General features: G+C 41.7%; 1 protein-coding gene across 3 annotated transcripts in view; it reads right to left on the reverse strand.

The window, feature by feature from the left end:
- The window catches only part of LOC121288704 (guanine nucleotide-binding protein G(I)/G(S)/G(O) subunit gamma-13), a 46,258-nt gene that overhangs the window by 7,902 nt on the left and 18,995 nt on the right, over positions 1-19,361 (reverse strand). Inside the window, exons 1-2 of one of the 3 annotated variants that reach the window (XM_041207450.1) lie at positions 7,458-7,624; positions 2,787-2,922 (exon numbers count right to left, since the gene is read on the reverse strand). In XM_041207450.1, coding sequence (XP_041063384.1) covers positions 2,787-2,884 — 98 coding nt within the window. In that variant the 5' untranslated portion in view covers positions 2,885-2,922; positions 7,458-7,624. Of the gene's footprint in view, positions 1-2,786; positions 2,923-7,457; positions 7,625-8,305; positions 8,592-19,361 lie in introns of those variants that run through there. The other 2 variants (XM_041207449.1, XM_041207448.1) reach the window with 2 other exon arrangements.

The raw sequence follows: 19,361 nt of genomic DNA on the forward strand, positions 1-19,361 counted from the left end.
AAATATCAATATTGAATGCTTCAGGATTAATTTTAGATGCAATTTGATTTATGAATATGTTGAGCCTTAAAATGCTATTCTGTGGTATCAAAATCAGTCTTATCCCATTCAGCTCCTTTCTCCAACATCCATATTTATATCAAAAGTATGCATTTATCCATCATACAGGAGAGGATGTTTTATTCATTCTTGATATAGGTGTCGCTGGCAAGGCCAGCATTTATTGCCCATTCCAAATTGCCCTTGAGGAGGCAGTGGTGAGCCACCTTCTTGAACCGCTGCAGTTAATGTGGTGAAAGTACACCCACAGTACTGTTAGGGAGGAATTTCCAGGATTCTGACCAATGAGGAATGGGGACAGGACATGTGTCCAAGTTGGGAATAGTGTATGACTGGGAGGTGAACATCTCACTTCAAAGCAGCAAAAGCAAAGCAGCAGAAAAAGTTGGTGCTGGAGATTTGCTCACAGCTCACAACCTATGTACCCTAACCCAACAATGAACCTGATTGGCCGAATGATTCAGCTAAACTGCCGACCCACAGTGAGTTCCTAAGCAGTGACTTTAAAGTTAAACACCAGATTAATGACTAAACGTCACACCGATGCTTCAGAGCAGAGATGGTGGCAATAAGCCTGTTGCTGGATTGTGATCAATTCTGCTCTTTATCCAGCAGATATGAAAGCAGGCTGGAGAGTCTTAGCCTTCCAATTGTCCCTCTTACATTGTGGAAAATGTTTTTTTTTCCAATCAATGCAGAATGGCCCTGGAACAGAACTTACCACACAGCACTGGAGCTATCAGCATGCCTCTTACACACTGCTGACCAGAACATTGGTGGATCATTGCAACCATGTCATGTGGAACTACTCTTCTTACAGGGTGCAGCCAACATGTAACAAGTATCAGCTAGGCTCAGTGATAACACTTTCATCTCTGAGTCAGACGGCTGTGAATTCAAGCCCCATACCAGGACTTGTTCAGCCATTTGTAGATTCCATGTTAGACAGTTTCATCTGTCACAGTCAGATAGTCAAAAACAAATCAGGGTCTTCATCTCTTAATCGACATTGTACCACAGTCTTATACTGAAGGAAAGTACATATTTTGATCTGCCAGTGGATGTACTATGGACTCCTCGCAAAGTAATTTTTCCTTCTTTACCATAGGTGAGCTTGTCTTCAAGTTCTGGCTTCAAAACGGATGGAGCCACTAAAGGATGAAAAAAACCTTATCGTCGAGAATAATCAAATTGCTTAGTAGCAATGGTCTTTGGGTTGCCCCCAAGGACATAACTGGCGCTATATAAATGTGAGGAGCCCATTGTACATCTACTGCTTGCCCCCTAAAAATGGCAGATCAAAATATGTACTTTCCTTCAGTATAAGACTGTGGTACCATGTGGATTAAGAGATGAAGACCCTGATTTGTTTTTGGCTATCTGACTCTGATGGGGTAAACAAGGTAAACACCTACTAATTAACTAAGGAATGGCAATGATATTTAAGCCTTTTTACCTTTATACTTACAAAGGATAGTAAAGCAAGAAATACAGGAAGGCCAGAGGGGCTATCGAACTATGACTAATTGATAGATTTTAAAATGTTTTAACTATTCAAAGGGCTAATGGAATTTAAAGTTGATGAATCACAAGGTCCAGAATACTGAGGGAGGTTAGTGATGAAATAGCTGAGACACTAACAATTTTAGAAGCATATGAACACCAGACTGTTCTGCCATTCAATGAGATTATGGCTGTTCTCTATCCTAACTCCATTTACCCACCTTGACTTCATATACACCAGTAACCCTCACTTCAATTATGTGAAACTGCTAAATACAATAATAAAGGATAACATTCATCAACACAAATAAAGAACAAATCATGCTGAGCTGATGTAATTAAATGCTTTGAGAAAATTAGTAAGTATACAGTCAAAGGGAGGGTGGGAGGGGAAAGTGAATTTGATTTCATTTGGTGATTTGGAATTTCAAAAAAATGCCATATACAAAACTTGTGAAAGTTAAGGGCACAGTAAGATAAAGACAGTGGGACAGCTTGAGAGTAGAAAGCCGAATGCAGAGTGGATGATTCTTGAATTGGAAAGATGCAATTAGTGGTGTGAGTCAAAGTTTAGAGTTCCTCTCAGTTGCCACGTACAGAAATGATTTGGATATGGAAATAGAAGGAGTAGTGATAAAAAATTAATGAGGATTTTTGATTTTGTCCAATAGTGGAAAAAGAGTTACATAGAATTTTACAGCACAGAAACAGGCCATTCAGCCTAACAAGTCTATGCTGGTGTTTATGCTCCACATAAGCCTCCTCCCATCTTATTTCACCCAATTTTATCAACATATCCATCTATTCATTTTTACCTCATATACTTGTCTAGCTTTGCCTTAAATGTATCTGTGCTATTTGCCTTAAATGGATCTGTGCTATTTGCCTCAACTACTTCACATGGTGGTAGGATCCACGTCTTAACACTCTCTGGGTAAAGAAGTTTTTCCTGAATCACTTTCTCAATTTAGTAATGTCTATCTTACATTAATGGATATCCTAAAAAGCATAAACATCTTCTATAGTTCTAATCTATCAAACCTCTTTGTAATTTTAAATACCTTTACATTTGCATTTCTATAATTCTATGAAAACCTTACAGCTGTAGTTGAGCTGCCTTTTGAAAGGAGCTGATCGCACCATTAGACACATTGAGAGAGTGTATCATTCTCACTCTCATCTGTCATCTTAATCACAACACTAAAACAGAATTTGAAGCTTACTCAGGGATTGTTTTGGAAGACATCTCTCTCTTGTATGAGAGTTGGTACTTCAGACTATCCACTTCCTTCTTGAATTGTGGAACGTCCCAATCCTCCATGGCCACAGATTGTTTCCTTTCGAAGAAGAGAAAGAAATCTGAAAAAGAACAAATAAATTCAAATCTCAGCAACGTCAAAAGGAGATTAAACACCAACACGATGTGTTAGTACAGCATTGTCACTTCAGATACAAGAGATTTTAGTTACAGGCTCAAGTCTTAATATTTCTTCAAGTGAAGATTACATGAAGCAACCATTCAGGAGACCTGTTGTGATTCAGAGTCATGCAAACCAGGGAGGTCCCAAGGTTAATCTCTAGTCTGTGCCAATATAGTTGATTCCATCTTTCGAATAAAGCGTTAAACTAAAGCCGCATCTGCCACTCAGGTGGGTGTAATAGATCACATGGCATAATTTGAAAAAGAGCAGGTGAGCTCTCCACATTATCCTAGCCAATATTTATCCATCAACCAACAGATTATCTGGTCATTATCATAACACTGTTTGTGGGAGTTTGCTGTGCACAAATTGGCTGTCACGTTTCTTACTTCAAAGTTCTTAATTATCTATAACAACTTGAAATAATGAAAGGTACCATAGAAATGCAAATCTTTCTCTTTTTCCTATCTCTATAATCTCCTTGAGCCACACATCCCTTGATATATTTGTGCTCATCAAGTTCTGGCTTCTTAAGAATCCCCAATTTTAATCACTCTACCACTGGTCACCACATCTTCAGTTGCCTAGACCCCAAGCTCTGGAATTCTCTCCCTAAATCTCTCTGCCTCTCTACCTTGCTTTCATCCTTTAAGACACTTTTTAAAACCTACCTCTTTCACCAAGCTTTTGTTGACCTGACCTAATATCTTCTTATATGTTTTATAACATTTCTGTGAAGTGCCTTGGAATATTTTATTACATTAAAGGTATTATATAAATATAATTTGTTGTACTTCAGTTGGTGAGTTGGGTGTCACCAAGGAATAGAATTACACCAGTTGCAACATGTTGCCCCCTCACATAACTAAATTTTCAATTCTCACTGTCAGGCCTCATGGGAAAAACAGCCACTTGGAAGTTCTGGAGCTTTTTCAAAGCAAACATTATCCATACACTTTCATCTGAATGAAAATTCTTTGCACCAAATATTCACCTTGTGGATACAGAAAAGCCACTATCTGTTTTTATTTATGTGACAAATTCCAAGATATTTTCACTGTGTATAGGTAATTTGAGATAGACCTAGTTTTTTGTAGAAACATAAATTAATATCTTGCGCACTATATAAATGTAGAGCCAAGGCTGGGGAAATTCTAGAATGTTCCCCTGACTCCAGTGTACCTGCTTCCAGAAGGTGGTCCTTGTCTCTACCCTCTAAATGTTTTTTAATGATGTGCTAACTGAGCCAGGAAGACCTCATGGGAAAGATTTGCCTAACACGTGACTATGGGTCATTGAATCTGGAAATGGATCCATCAGAGGAGCAGTCATGCAATCAAATCTGTAACATCAATATGCATTGTTTCATGCCTAGGCAAAATTCACCCAGCAGTCCAGGCACTCTAAGGACACAAGAGACATATCAACCCCTGATGTGAGAGAAGATGGAAAGAGACTGAAGTACAAAGGGTGGGAAATAAGGGTGTTCCTTGGGTAAAACAGAGCTGCAAGAGATTAATGCAATGTGCTACAGACTGTCAGCAAATAGCCTAATCATATTCACTGCTGACAGGAACTGCTTATAGTTCTGAAAGACTGAGCCTTTTATTGCTGTCATTAAACATAAGATTGTGCTGTAGGCTCTATGTATCCTATTTGTTTAATATCTGTAAATAAATCTAATTTGTTAATTCAGAATCTGAGCCCAGCTCACGTGAAATGTGTTGATAACACCAGAGTGGCTTGGAGTGAAATAAAGTGCAGGGAGCACTGCTTGGTAGAGAGTCCTGAAGGGTACAGTCTTTGTGGGAGCAGAGCAATGCAAGTCTACAGCTTCTGGTTTGAAGGAGATATGTGTTCATTTATAGGAGGCATAGCAAGAATGTTGGCAGAGAGCTGTGAGAAATACTCGTGCCAGCACATGAAGTGTAAAATCCCTGAATGGTGAATTATTGTGTCTGTCTCTTGAACTGAACATAAAAAAGGACTCCATTCTCTTTAGATGTGATGAAATTTTTTGCAATGAATTTGTTTTGCAATTATCAGACTCCCTGGTAAATGGAGGTGTCCGAATCCACTCATACCACCCTCAGTACCAGCAGCATGTTTAACACAGGCGGGTTCTCAAACAAAATTTAATACCGAGCCACAGAATGAAATATTAGGACAAATTATCAAAAGGTTGGTCAGAGATAGATTTTAAGGAATGTCAAAGGAGGAAAGCGAGGTAGGTTTAGAAGGAAATTTCATCATTTAAGGCCTTGAAGCTGAAGGCACGGCCATCAGAAATGGAGTAATTAAAATCCAGAATGCTCAAAAGACTAGAATGAGAAGAGTGCAGAGATCTCAAAAACCTGTAGAGTTGGAAATGGTTACAGAGACAGGGAAGGGATTTGATGGAAATTTAAAAATTAGTACCAATGAAAGGCCCTTTAGAAATTCTACCAACAATAGTTTCTTACTATCTTTTTAACATAGTTGTGAAGTCACCAGCACTATGATGCCAGTTGTTCTATACTACTTTGAAGAGATCGATCTCTGACTGCCACTCAAACCAATTCTAGCTGCCTGTTGTCAAGGGAGGCTTTCAGGCAGATTGGCCAGAACCCAAACTGAACAGAGTAATTGTGTTGCTGACAGCTGTAAGTCTTATAAGTAAGAAGGTATGGGGGCTAGGTAATCTTGACCACTTTGCTATTTTAAGAGTTTGGCTGCCTCTTCCCTGGGATTGCCAACCCTCCAATATTGTCTTGGAGTTTTCTGTAATTAAAGATTAATGTCCTGGGCATCGATACGAGCAACTAGAAGAAAAATTATGGGCATTTAAAAATGTGTGTAATTTAACATTTAGCAGTATTGGAGACGGGATAAGCAGGCTGTTTGACAGTCAAGCACCATCCAGCAGGTAATTAAGAGCATGTTTGCTTTCCAGCTGGTGTAAGGCAGAAGAAACTGGTCATTCAATAAGTCTGTGATGGGTACCTTGGGATGGGGTTGTTGGAGTTAGGAGGCCATGTGATGAAACTTCCAGGAATGTGCCCAACCACAGTTGGCAACTTTAGTGGAAACAAAATTAACATTTCTGGTCAATGACTTTTCACCAGAACGCAACTGTTTTATGCCTGAGTCCCCACTGATCACTGGTTCAAGAACAGCCTGCCACATTTGAATTGACAGCACTCAAAAAAGACCATTGAGTTAAAACACTTCACAACAGCCAAGGCTTCTGAGGAGATGGAGAGTTAAGGAGATGCCTGACAATATCCTTCTTGCCTAATCCTAAGGACGCCCCTGCAGGTTGGAAGGAAGCTTGAATCTTTGAAAGTCTCTCCCCCAGCCAGAATATTTTTAAGGCAGAGATAGATAGCCTTTGACTATCTTGTTGGTCAAGAATCTATCTGGGGCAGGCAGAATGTGGAGTTAAGGTCATAATCAGACCAGCCATGGCCTTATTGAATGGTGGAGCAGGCTCGAGGGGCCAAATGGTCCACTCCTGCCCCTAATTCGTACGTTTGTAAGCAACACCGGCAGCAGGTAGACATGAGTCAGATCCTGCGGGTCTCATCTTAATTGATGCAGGAATAGAGATAGATTTTCAGTTAGAACAAAAAATGAAATATTTAACTGGCAGCCCAGTTTTTAAAATCCAGTTTCGGAACAGATACACGTATTCATTATTCATTTGAATTCCAGCTCTGTTAAATAAAGAAAGACTAGTTAGAATTGGATTAGCTATGGACATATTTAACAGCCTCTCTTCAGACTGTCCAGCAATGCCCATTGTCATCTTACGTCCTCACAAAGCGAGATAAAAGGGGGACAAGTTTCCAATCATTTAAACATATTGGAAAATGCGGCAAACTGGTGTCTAAACACAGAGAACACTTCATGGCAAAGCAAACTAAACCGGATGAGAAGATAGCAAAAGAGTCAAAGTAGCCGATCGCCCGCTCTCCCTTTCTCCCTCATCGTTTGCTTTTCCATTTGAATGCACCAACATTATTTCCGCATCGTCGAGACGAGTCTGCAGCTGCAGCTCACTCACAACAAGCATCAACAAGCGGGTGCAGATCGTCAGCACTCTCCTCACTTTCACTTCTGCACTATTCACAAGCTAACCGTTCCCAGATCCCTCCCTCTCCAATCTCCATCTCTCTCTGATACAACCAGTTCCAGCAAAACCACGTCCACGAAGAAACACAGCCACTTGTTCTGCCCGGATTACACTGCATTGATTTCTCTCTATATATATGTGTGTATGTATATATATATATATATTCTACCTCTATATATGTGTGTATATATATCTATATATATATCTATACTTTCTCTCTCTATGTATGTATATATACTCTTTCTATATAAATTTATATATCCTGCACATATTTCACAATGAGGTATTGAAAATAACTAAACAAGGACATCTCTACAAGGCGCAATTTCAACTGATTTCTTGTGTCAACTTCCGCTTACCGGTTAACAATAAGGCTGGTGCTCACATTTGGGAAACCTCAATCCTTTTCTGTGCTTATCAATTTCTGATCAGTTTCTCACACACAATGTCCAGTCAGCAGTCGACAGTCGGTCAGTTTCACTACCCTCGCTTAGAAGACCCGGCTTCTGGCCAATACATGCACTCCATCACAACAGGAACCATTTTAAATATTTTATTTTACTTGTGTAATATTAAGCAATGCTGAGATTTTTTTTTTTGCATTATTCAGCCCGCTTGACTGGTTTAAAGCTTGTTAACCAGAATTTGTAGCTGATTTTATTTGGGAACTGTTGTCACAAAGGCTGATGAAGACTAACCGTAATATCCGTGTACAGAACAATACAGAATCCTGATTTCCGGCCAGTCACTTACTTACCTCAACCCCTCCCTCTCGATCCGATCCCCATTTTTAACTCAAGAAATATTGAAATCTCTCAATAAAACCACGGATCATATCCGAACATAGAGCGAGAGAGGCGATCGTTCACATCTTTATTTGGTGTAAATTTTCCAGTAGTGCTGGTTTCAAATAGATGATGTTATCAGGGAGGCTGGGTTGGTTATCAGATGGTGGTAACTCAATCATAATTTGAGACGTATGCATTTAATTAGGTAGCAGTGAGGGGTATAGAGAGGACTGATCTCTGTCTTTGATGTCGACATGTTAAAATTTGTAGAATATCATTGCGTCTGCCTTAAGGCTGCAATGTAACTCAGTGTTGAATTTGTATCATGCAATAAATCTGTAATATTCCATTGTTACATTTAAATTGTCAATCACTAGTCCTTTCCTTTTAACGTCTCTCAAAAGAAAACATTAACTCACCTCACTGACAAGGCACTTTTACAGCGAATGGACACCCGACGCAAACTGATGCATCCAATGATGACTCCTTTGTGCCAGAAGGGAAGTTTGAGCTCAATATATACAGATGTTGTCCCTCTCCTTTTCGGAAATGCAAATCCTTAGTGTAATCTATTAATGTAACTGGCAATCCATTCAGAATGTGCTGTTCAGGAGCTGATGCCCTTTGGAGAGGATTTGCACAGCTGAGCTCTCTCGCCTGTCCCCGCGTGTGCTCCTCTCTCCAAATGCCGCTGTTTGTAATAGTTGGAGCTGCAAGGGATGAACCAGCTTCCTGGTGTCTCATTAGAGGCTGTGCCGGGGGTGTGGGATGGACTGTAGCCCCTGGTATCATAGCTACCTCCTCTTGGCAGCATCCACTCTTATTTAATTAAATCCCTAAGGGCTATATTAAGCTACACGCAAGTCTACAGAATGAAACACTGCGGAATCTGCAGCAGGGGCAGAGCATCAACACCCGCAATTAATAAAGTTGGACCCATTTCGTCTTATGATTCGTCTTATGATTCGGATCATCCTTTTGCGGGCGACTAGCGGGTTCTATCTATACACACAAACATGCACTGGAAGAGGCGTATAATTTACACAATTGCCCATTTACTTCCAGCTCTAAACTGCAGTGCTTTAAAGGATGGCTTTATTCTACATATGTTAGTTCACCCACGGCTTTCAGCAAGTTCTGCTCCTGCGCTAACAGCATCATATTCATGACTAGGTTTCATCCAGGCTGGCTGGTAATGTTCGTTTTACACAAACATGCGAATCACGCAATTACATCTAGAAATGTCCTTGCTCGTCACAAACAGAAACATCAGAAATTCCTGTTTATCCGAGCTAATAACTCAAGACCACAATTAGCTAAGGCCCTTTAGCTTTGTGAATGCATTAGAACAAATAAATTTAAAAATGCTTAAACACCAGAACCCCACTTTTGCCAGGACTCTTTATGCGGTAAATATGATTGAAAGATTGTGCATCAGGTGAAACGTTGAACATACAATCAACCTGTCCAGGTAGAGAGACAATGGTATGGTTGGTATTCTGAAACATCCCAATGCCCTTTACAGCCAATGAAGTATTTTTGAAGTGTAATCACTGAAACAATGTAGGAAACGTGGCAGCCAATTTGCGCACAGCAAGATCCCACAACCAACAATGAAATAAGTAGCTAGAAAACTTGTTGTAAGTGCTGTTGGGTGGGAGATAAATGTTGGCCAGGACACCAGGGACAACTAAGATGAAAGCAAAATACTGTGGATGCTGGAAATCTAAAACAGAAACAGAAAATGCTGAAAAAACTCAAACTTGGGAAGGGTCTGTATGACCCTTCTTCAGAGCTGTGGGCTGAAGAAGGGTCACACAGACTCAGAACAGCAACTCTGTTTCTTTCTCCACAGATGGTGTCAGGCCTGCTGAGTTTTTCCAGCATTTTTTGCATTTATTTCACCTGGGACAACTGCCTTGTTCTTCTTCAGAATAATGCCAAGGGATATTGTATGTCCATCTGACATCTCCTCCAAAAGACAGCACCGCATGCCTTGATTACTGCACTGGAGTGTCACTCTAGGTTAACCCACAGTCTATTACTCAGAGGTGAGAGTGCTACCAACTGAACCAGACTGGCAGTTGTGCCTGATACTATGTATTAGACAAGAGCCAAGTTTCTTGTTTTGTGAGATTCACACTGTGTTATTGTAAATGGGGGAGGGAAGGAAGAATTCTCAAACACTCTGGTCATTGATGCTGCCAATTTGGATGAACAATCATGTAATACATCTCTTTCCTGCCCTTAACAGCCTCCCAACTCAATCACTTTGAGTCAGTCTTCTTTTCTCCTTCTTTCTCCCATTATCATTGCAAGGCTGGCAGGACCTTTCAGAAGGTCATTTGCATTAAGGTAAGAATGTGTGGTTGTAAATTTTACCGAGCTGCAATATAGTGAAACTAAGACTATTGTTGCACAAAGTGCATCTTGCTCTGCAGCTCTATGTATTGCTTTGTTTTGTGACTGTTCTGCTTTGAAAAATTTATTTGCCCTCATTGCACCATCTCCAGTGTCCCATGTGAACCTAAGAAATTATTAAATCGCCTGACGATGCCTTGGGTGGGGAAGTTAATAAAATTGTTATAATATATGTCAAATAAAGGAAGAACAAACAGTTTCACCAGACAGAATAGCTATAAATAGTTCCACTCCGATTGCATTATGCAACACTTTGAAATGCAGTTTGTTGAAATACCAAGAACACAAGCTTGGAAAAATATACATACATTAAAGATGTTTAATAGAGTGTGAGTAATGTAGTGTTCATTAAAAGAAGAAAGCTGGCAAGTAAATTATACATGGGTATAATTATTCATGGGTCACAAGTGTAATGAACAGAACATCTCATCACTACTAGTACCCATTTTGTTTACGTTAGGGCATTCACATTTCAAATTATTATTTTTAAGTATTTGTAGAGAGGGTCTTGAGTGATATTTTGATCAAGGTGTTTTAGTAATGAGAGGTGGATCAGTATTATGATGTGGAATGGTCTGTGATGTGAGTATTATTCAGGATAATGGGAGGCAACTTTGACAGAATAAAACTGGATTTTGTGACCTAGTTTTTGGTTGAGTACTGAATAAATCTTTGTATCAAGATATAAATTTTCTTTCCATTGCTGACTTGACAGTGTTGGTGAGAATTGCATGACTTGCTGAGGTCTTTTTCTGATGATAAAAGGAAACTTGTGGATTCAATATTATTTCACAAGTTGTTTCAAATCACATGGCTTATGATATCATGGCTCATCCATTCTAACCTGTCTCTCTCTGAACTTACTGCACTCCATTCTCTCAGGTCCAACCCTGACATTGTCATCAAACCCGCTGACAAGGGTGGTGTTGTTGTCTGGCGCACTGACCTCTACCTCGCAGAGGCTGAGCATCAACTCGCAGACACTTCCTCCTACCTCTCCCTGGACCATGACCCCACCACTGAACATCAAGCCATTGTTTCCAGGACTGTCACTGACCTCATCTCCTCTGGGGATCTTCCTCCCACAGCTTCCAACCTGATAGTCGCCCAACCTCGGATGGCCTGCTTCTATCTCCTACCCAAAATCCACAAACAGAACTGCCCCGGTAGACCGATCGTCTCAGCTTGCTCCTGCCCCACAGAACTCATTTCTCATTATCTTGACTCCCTTCTCTCTCCCCTTGTCCAGTCCCTTCCCACCTACATCCGTGATTCCTCTGACACCTTACTTCACATCAACAATTTCCAGTTCCCTGGCCCCAACCGCTTCCTCTTCACCATGGACGTCCAATCCCTCTACACCTCCATCCCCCACCAGGATGGTCTGAGGGCCCTTAGCTTCTTCCTCGAACAGAGGCCTGAACAATCCCCATCCACCACTACTCTCCTCCGTCTGGCTGAACTTGTTCTCACACTGAACAATTTCTCCTTCAACTCCTCTCACTTCCTCCAAATAAAAGGTGTGGCTATGGGTACCCGCATGGGCCCCAGCTATGCCTGTCTCTTTATGGGGTATGTGGAACATTCCTTGTTCCAGTCCTACTCCGGCCCCCTTCCACAAGTCTTTCTCCGGTACATCCATGATTACTTCGGTGCCGCTTCATGCTCTCGTCGGGACTTGGAAAAATTTATTAATTTTGCTTCCAATCTCCACCCCTCCATCATTTTCACGTGGTCCATCTCTGACACTTCCCTTCCCTTCCTTGACCTCTCTGTCTCAAACTCTGGTGATAGACTGTCCACCAATATCCATTACAAACCCACCGACTCCCACAGCTATCTCGACTACAGCTCCTCACACCCCGCTTCCTGTAAGGACTCCATCCCATTCTCTCAGTTCCTTTGCCTCCGTCGCATCTGTTCCGATGATGCTACCTTCAAAAACTGTTCCTCTGACATGTCTTCCTTCTTCCTTAACCGAGGTTTTCCACCCACAGTCGTTGACAGGGCCCTCAACCGTGTTCGGCCCATCTCCCGCGCTTCCGCCCTCATGCCTTCTCCTCCCTCCCAGAAACATGATAGGGTCCCCCTTGTCCTCTCTTATCACCCCACCAGCCTCCGCATTCAAAGGATCATCCTCCGTCATTTCCGCCAACTCCAGCATGATGCCACCACCAAACACATCTTCCCTTCACCCCCCCTATCGGCATTCCGTAGGGATCGCTCCCTCCAGGACACCCTGGTCCACTCCTCCATCACCCCCTAATCCTCAACCCCCTCCTATGGCACCACCCCATGCCCACGCAAAAGATGCAACACCTGCCCATTCACTTCCTCTCTCCTCACCGTCCAAGGCCCCAAACACTCCTTTCAAGTGAAGCAGCATTTCACTTGCATTTCCCCCAAATTAGTCTACTGCATTCGTTGCTCCCAATGTGGTCTCCTCTACATTGGAGAGACCAAACGTAAACTGGGCGACCGCTTTGCAGAACACCTGCGGTCTGTCCGCAAGAATGACCCAAACCTCCCTGTCGCTTGCCATTTTAACACTCCACCCTGCTCTCTTGCCCACAAGTCTGTCCTTGGCTTGCTGCATTGTTCCAGTGAAGCCCAACGCAAACTGGAGGAACAACACCTCATCTTCCGACTAGGCACTTTACAGCCTTCCGGAATGAATATTGAATTCAACAACTTTAGGTCGTGAGCTCCCTCCCCCATCCCCACCCCCTTTCTGTTTCCCCCTTCCTTTTTTTTTCCAATAAATTATATAGATTTTCCTTTTCCCACCTATTTCCATTATTTTTAAAAAAAAAAATTTTAAATCTTTTATGCTCTCCCCACCCCCACTAGAGCTATACCTTGAGTGCCCTGCCATCCATTCTTAATTAGCACATTCATTTAGATAATATCACCAACCTTTAACTTTAACACCTATGTGTTCTTTTGTTCTATTGTTGTTGACATCTTTTGATGATCTGCTTCTATCACTGCTTGTTTGTCCCTACAACCACACCCCCACTCCACTTCTCTCTCTCTCTCTCTCTCCACCCCCCACACACACACCTTAAACCAGCTTATATTTCAACTCTTTCTTGGACTCGAACTCAAGTTCTGTCGAAGGGTCATGAGGACTCGAAACGTCAACTCTTTTCTTCTCTGCCGATGCTACCAGACCTGCTGAGTTTTTCCAGGTAATTCTGTTTTTGTTTTTGTTTTGGATTTCCAGCATCTGCAGTTTTTTTGTTTTTATGGCTTATGATAATATTGATTCTTTTGATGTCTTTCCAATTATTCTATAAAACAATAAAATGCAATTCACAACCATTCACTCCCTCCACCACTGACACACAGTGGCAGCAGTGTGTACCATCCACAAGATGCACTGCAGGAACTCATCAAGGCTCCTTTGACAGCAATTTCCACACCCACAACCTCTACCATCTAGAAAGACACATGGGAACACCACCACTTGGAACTTCCCCTCCAAGCCATTCACCATCCTGACTTGGAAATATATCTCCATTCCTTCACTGTCGCTGGGTCAAAGTCCTAGAACTCCCTCTCTAACAGCACTGTGGGTTTACCTACACCACAGGGATTGCAACGGTGCAAGAAGGCAGCTCACCAGGAGGTTGCTTAACCAGGAGCCAATGTAAGTCAGCGAACACAGGTGGTGATCAGGGAACAGGACTTGCTGTGAATGAAGACACAAGCAAAAGAGTTTTGCATGACCTTAAGTTTACACATGGTAGAATGTGGGAGACCAGCCAGGAGTGTCTTGGGATAGATGAGTCTTGAGGTAATAAAGGCATGGATGAGGGTTTCAATAGCAAATGAGCTGAGACAGGGGTGGAAGTGAAAATTGGTAGATGGCATGAATATGAGGTCAGAAGCTCATCTCAGGATCAAATGTGACAAAAAAATGCATACTTACATCTGCACATGTATAAATACACACATGTACACAGATACACTATATATTAAGTGAAATACATACATGCGCACACATCTTTCTTGAGTGGAGAATTATATCATTGGTTAGAAAATTGCAAATGTCTCCCCATTATGTAAGAAGAGTGGAGAAAGTAAACCAGTTGACTACAGATCCGTTAGCTCAGTGTCAATTGTGGGGAAATTACTAAAATATGATGTGAGGGACAGAGTGAATGAGCACTTGGACAAATTTAAACTGATCTGAGAGAGGCAGCATGGTTTTTGTCACGCCTGACCAATCTAATTTAATTTTTGTGGAAATGGATTGAGGAGTGTCGATGGAAGTTGTCCATGTAGACTTGCAGAAGTCATTCAATAAAGTTCCACAAGAAGGTTGGCAAAAAGTTATAAACAAAGGTGAAAGCATATGGAATTGGAGGGCAACTTGGTGGCATGGGTGGGAAATTAGTTGCGAGATATGCGACACAGTGTAGGGATGTAAGATTTGTATAATTGGCAGCATGCGACCCTGTGCTAGGATGTTAGTTCTTCACTTTAAATGTATCAATGACTTGGATGAAGGGATCCAGAATTTACAGGTGACACTAAGTTGGGGGCAACAGTAATGAGTGCAGATTGAGAAAGGAAATTTCAAAGGGTCATAGAAAGAATCAAATTCTAACTATGCAAATTGATGGATTTTGAATGAGTTAAATCCTTGCCCAATGAATGAATGGGAAAAACTGTGGTACAGGACAAGATGTGGGCAATTGTGAGGTCATCCACTTTGGGTCCGAGAAAAACAAATCAGAATGTTTTTGTAATGGTGGTAAATTAGGAACTGTGGAGGAACAAAAAGATTCAAGAAGCTTTGGATGTCCATGCACAAAACTCTCAAAATGTTAGTGCCAAAGTACAAAAAGTAATCAAAAAGGCTAATAGGATGCTGACCTTAATCTCAAGGATACATCAATGTAATAAAATGAAAAATGTTATGCTTCAGTTATATAGAGCCTTGTTCATACTCCATTTGGTGTCTTGCATTCAGTTTGGGACACCACACCTCAGGAAGGACATATCAACCTTGGAAGGGGTGCAACACAGATTCACCAAAATTAGCTAAACTGGTTAAATATTGAGGACAAGTTGGTTTGTGTTCCTTTCAATATAGAAGATTGAAGGTTGACCTAATTAAGACATTTAAAGAGAAAAAAATTCAAAATGGGTAAATATAGATAAAACATTTCCTCTGATAGGGGAAATCCAGACCAAGTGGACATCATGTTAAAATTAGAGCCAGGCCATTTAGGAGCGGAATCAGGACAGACTTCTTTGCACAAAGAACAGTAGATACCTGGAACTCTCTCCCAGAAAAGCTGTAGATGATGGATTGATGGAAACTTTCAAGACTGAGATTAAGAGATTTATGTTAGCTATGGGTACTAAAGGATATGAAGCAAAGTTGGGAAAATGGGGTTGAGGTACAGAGCAGACTTTTGTAACTGAATACTGAAATAGGCTTGAGGGGCTGAATGATCTACTCCTACTTATTTTCCTATAGCTATACACACACACAAACTCAAACACCCACACACACACACACAAACACCCACACACGCGCGCGCATGCTCACACACGCACACACACTCACACAACACATACAAACACTAATACACACACATGATCTCATACACATACACAAGCCTTCTACCACGCACACTCACATACACTCACACCCTCTCTCACACACTTACATACACGCACTCACACACTCACACCCTCTCACACACACACTTACATATACGCTGTCACACAGACACTCACACTCTCACACACACAATCACACACAAACAAATGCGCACACACATAGACATTTGTAATATTTTGCAATATTTTGCATATTTGCAAAAGCACAAAATCATCAGCAAAAGGGATTTTATGATCAATGTATTTAATCCCCAAGGAACTATCCAATGTCACCCTAAAATTATGCTATGCACATGTACTATAAATATATATGTGTGTCAGAAACTCTATTTGTCACACCAGAGGTCAGTGCAGCTCACAATGCTGAAAAGTAGTCCTGTGAAAATGTATTGTCCCACTGGTGTTACCATACAGACTGGAGCCTGTAACGAAAATGCCACAGGTTGTTATGATTCTTACAACCCATGATAGGATTTGACTGCAAAACAAAAATAGGGAATTCCATGTAATTGAGCCCACCAAAGTAATCACGTGGAAATATTTTTGTTTCACACCCTCCTATACAACCAGTTTGTGTGGATACATGTTCATATGAATATACTTAAATAGGTACTGTATGAACATCAGGCATTCATTGAATCTGTGTGCCTGTACTCAGCTGCAGAATGCAACCAGTGTGGTTACACTTTTTAAATACTTCATTGACTGTAAAGCACCTTGAGATGCCCTGAAGTCGTGAGAGGTGCTATATAAATGCAAATCTTTGTTTCTATACATATATGCTAACCTCACACGTATAAACACACACTTACACACCCAGGCTTCATATAAGTGGGCCTCCCTATTATCCTTGCTACTAGCAAACCAAATTGCGAATTATGATCAGTTTGATAATGAGACAGCATTTAATGGACCTGCAAATGCAGTCAGTGAAATGAATTTAATTTGTTTACCAACAATTAAAACGGGTCAACAGTTTCACCATAAATGAGGGAAAGAAACAGCCGGATAACTCCAACACATTTCCTGTCAAGGGCTGTTGTGTTTTTTTTAACCCCTGCAAAGATTAATTTCCAACTTTAACGTCAGGTTCATCTTTAAACGAGTCTGTAGTGTTAGGCTAAATGCTGCAGGCGCCAGTAAATCGATTTCTGCTGAAACATTTAGATTCAATCCCAACCGAGTGGAGAGAAAACAGAGCCGTGTACATTCCATTTATTTACAGCCTAGCTTGTGTGAGCGTACGAGACCTCGCTTTTGTAGAGAGTTATGTTTGTAAAATTTTTAACAATCTACTATTTCTCCCCGGCCGTTTCGTCCTATGGTATGGTTCACATTTCATGAGAAGGTGGGAAGACTGCGCTTTGTACGGATCGACACCCTGTGGCGAAACGTTTTGTAACAAACTCACTCTTCCTACCCACAGTCGGATACAAAAATTACAAAGACTATTAAAAATGTTTAATAAGTGAACAAACATGGGTTTATTTTTAGCACGGATTGTCCCATAAACCTACATGAACTTTGTATTTCTGGCTGACCCCCTCGTCATGAGAGTGAGAGGAGGTGGGGCGGTGGGGAGTTGTTTATTTAAATTGCCAAGCATGTAAATCTCCAAACTCTTGTGAGCACACGCTGTGACCGTATATTGTCACCAAAATATTAATCTCCGGGCCCGGATTATCATCTTCAATCGACGCCAAGTGCAACTGAAAATTGTTTTGATTATACTCGACATCAACCGATTAAGGATGAAAAGGTTCATGCTTGTTTGCAGGCAGCTCCCATGGTCCAGAAGTGAAATCCTTCTTAAACTGGATGTGCTGAGCCGTGTTGCCAGCTATATTTTAAAACAAATATTATTGGTCACATATATCAATCAGATATTTGGAAACAGCTGCCAGTAATAGGTGTGCAGGCTATATTTTAGCAATGGAGTTTCTATTGAAGTGTACCTAAGCTTTGAAATCCAACCTCTTGTGTGTTTTCAATCACATTCTGCAGCCTAATGGCTATGACCTGTCTCCAGCTGTTAATCCTGCTCAGTCCAATTTACTTCAGCGGCAGGCTCGTGAAAAATTCTACCCACCAATCTGCCCCTGGGCTAAAGGAGATAGGTTTATTAGTCAGCTGTGGGTCAGTGCTGGCATTCTTGTGGGAGAGTGGTGATTTCAAGAGGAGGGAAGTTCACCCTAATATCCTGTCCAAGTTCGTCCCTCAGTGAAACTGGTCATTTGTTTCATTGCTTTTTTGTGGGACATTGCTGTGTGCAACTTGACTACTGCATTTTCGAAGGTAAAGTACATTGCACTGTCCTGAGGTTGTGAAAGGTGCTATAAAAATGCATTTTCTTTCTTTAGTTGAGCTGAACTTCTGATCCCATATCCCCTCCAGCATTAAGACTACATATTTCCACTTCTGTAACAATGCACATCTCTGCTATTGCCACAGATAATCTCCTGCTGAAATCCTCATCTATGTCCAGGCTCGATTATTCCAATTCTACCCTGGCTGGTCTCGAATCTTCTAGCATTCTGAGGTTTAAACTCATACAAAACTCTCATGCTCAAGTGCTAACCCACACCAAATCCTGTCAACCTCCAGTGCTCATATCTCTGTCCTCATATCCCTGTGCACATATCGCTGTGCTCATCTCCCTGCTGCTGTGCACATATGCCTGTGCTCAAATCCACAGCACTCACTTCCTTGTGCACATGTCCCTTTGCTTTTATCCATGTTCTCATCACCTGGTGCTCAAGACCCTGTTCTCATCTCCTTGTGCTCATATCCCAGTGACAAAGCCCTGTGCTCATGTCCCTGTGCTCAAGCCTTTGTGATCATGTCCCTGGGCTCATATCCCTGTCCACATGTCCCTGTGCTAATATCCCTCTGCTCACACCTCTCTCTGCTCATCTCCCTGCCTCTGTGCTCATATCACTGTGCTCATGTCCCTTTGTTCATATCCCTGTCCTCATATCTCTGTCCTCATATCCCTGTGCTCATGCCCTTTGGAAATATTGCTGCGCTAACATCCCTGATCACATGTTCCTGTGCTCATATCCCTGCCCTGAGATTCCTGTGTTCATATCCCTGTGCCCATATCCCTGTGCCCATATCCCTGAGCACATGTCCTGGTGCTCATTTACCTGTGTCCTCATGTCCCTGTCCTCATGTCCCTGTCCTCATGTCCCTGTCCTCATGTCCCTGTCCTCATGTCCCTGTGCTCATGTCCCTGTGCTCATGTCCCTGTGCTCACCGCCCTGTCCTCACGTCACTGTTTTCATGCCCCTGTCCTCACAGCCCTTCCTCATCTCCCTGTCCTCATCTCCCTGTCCTCATCTCCCTGTCCTCATCTCCCTGTCCTCATCTCCCTGTCCTCATCTCCCTGTCCTCATCTCCCTGTCCTCATCTCCC

The sequence above is a fragment of the Carcharodon carcharias genome, chromosome 15 (assembly GCF_017639515.1).
Source record: "Carcharodon carcharias isolate sCarCar2 chromosome 15, sCarCar2.pri, whole genome shotgun sequence".
Taxonomy (NCBI): domain Eukaryota; kingdom Metazoa; phylum Chordata; class Chondrichthyes; order Lamniformes; family Lamnidae; genus Carcharodon; species Carcharodon carcharias.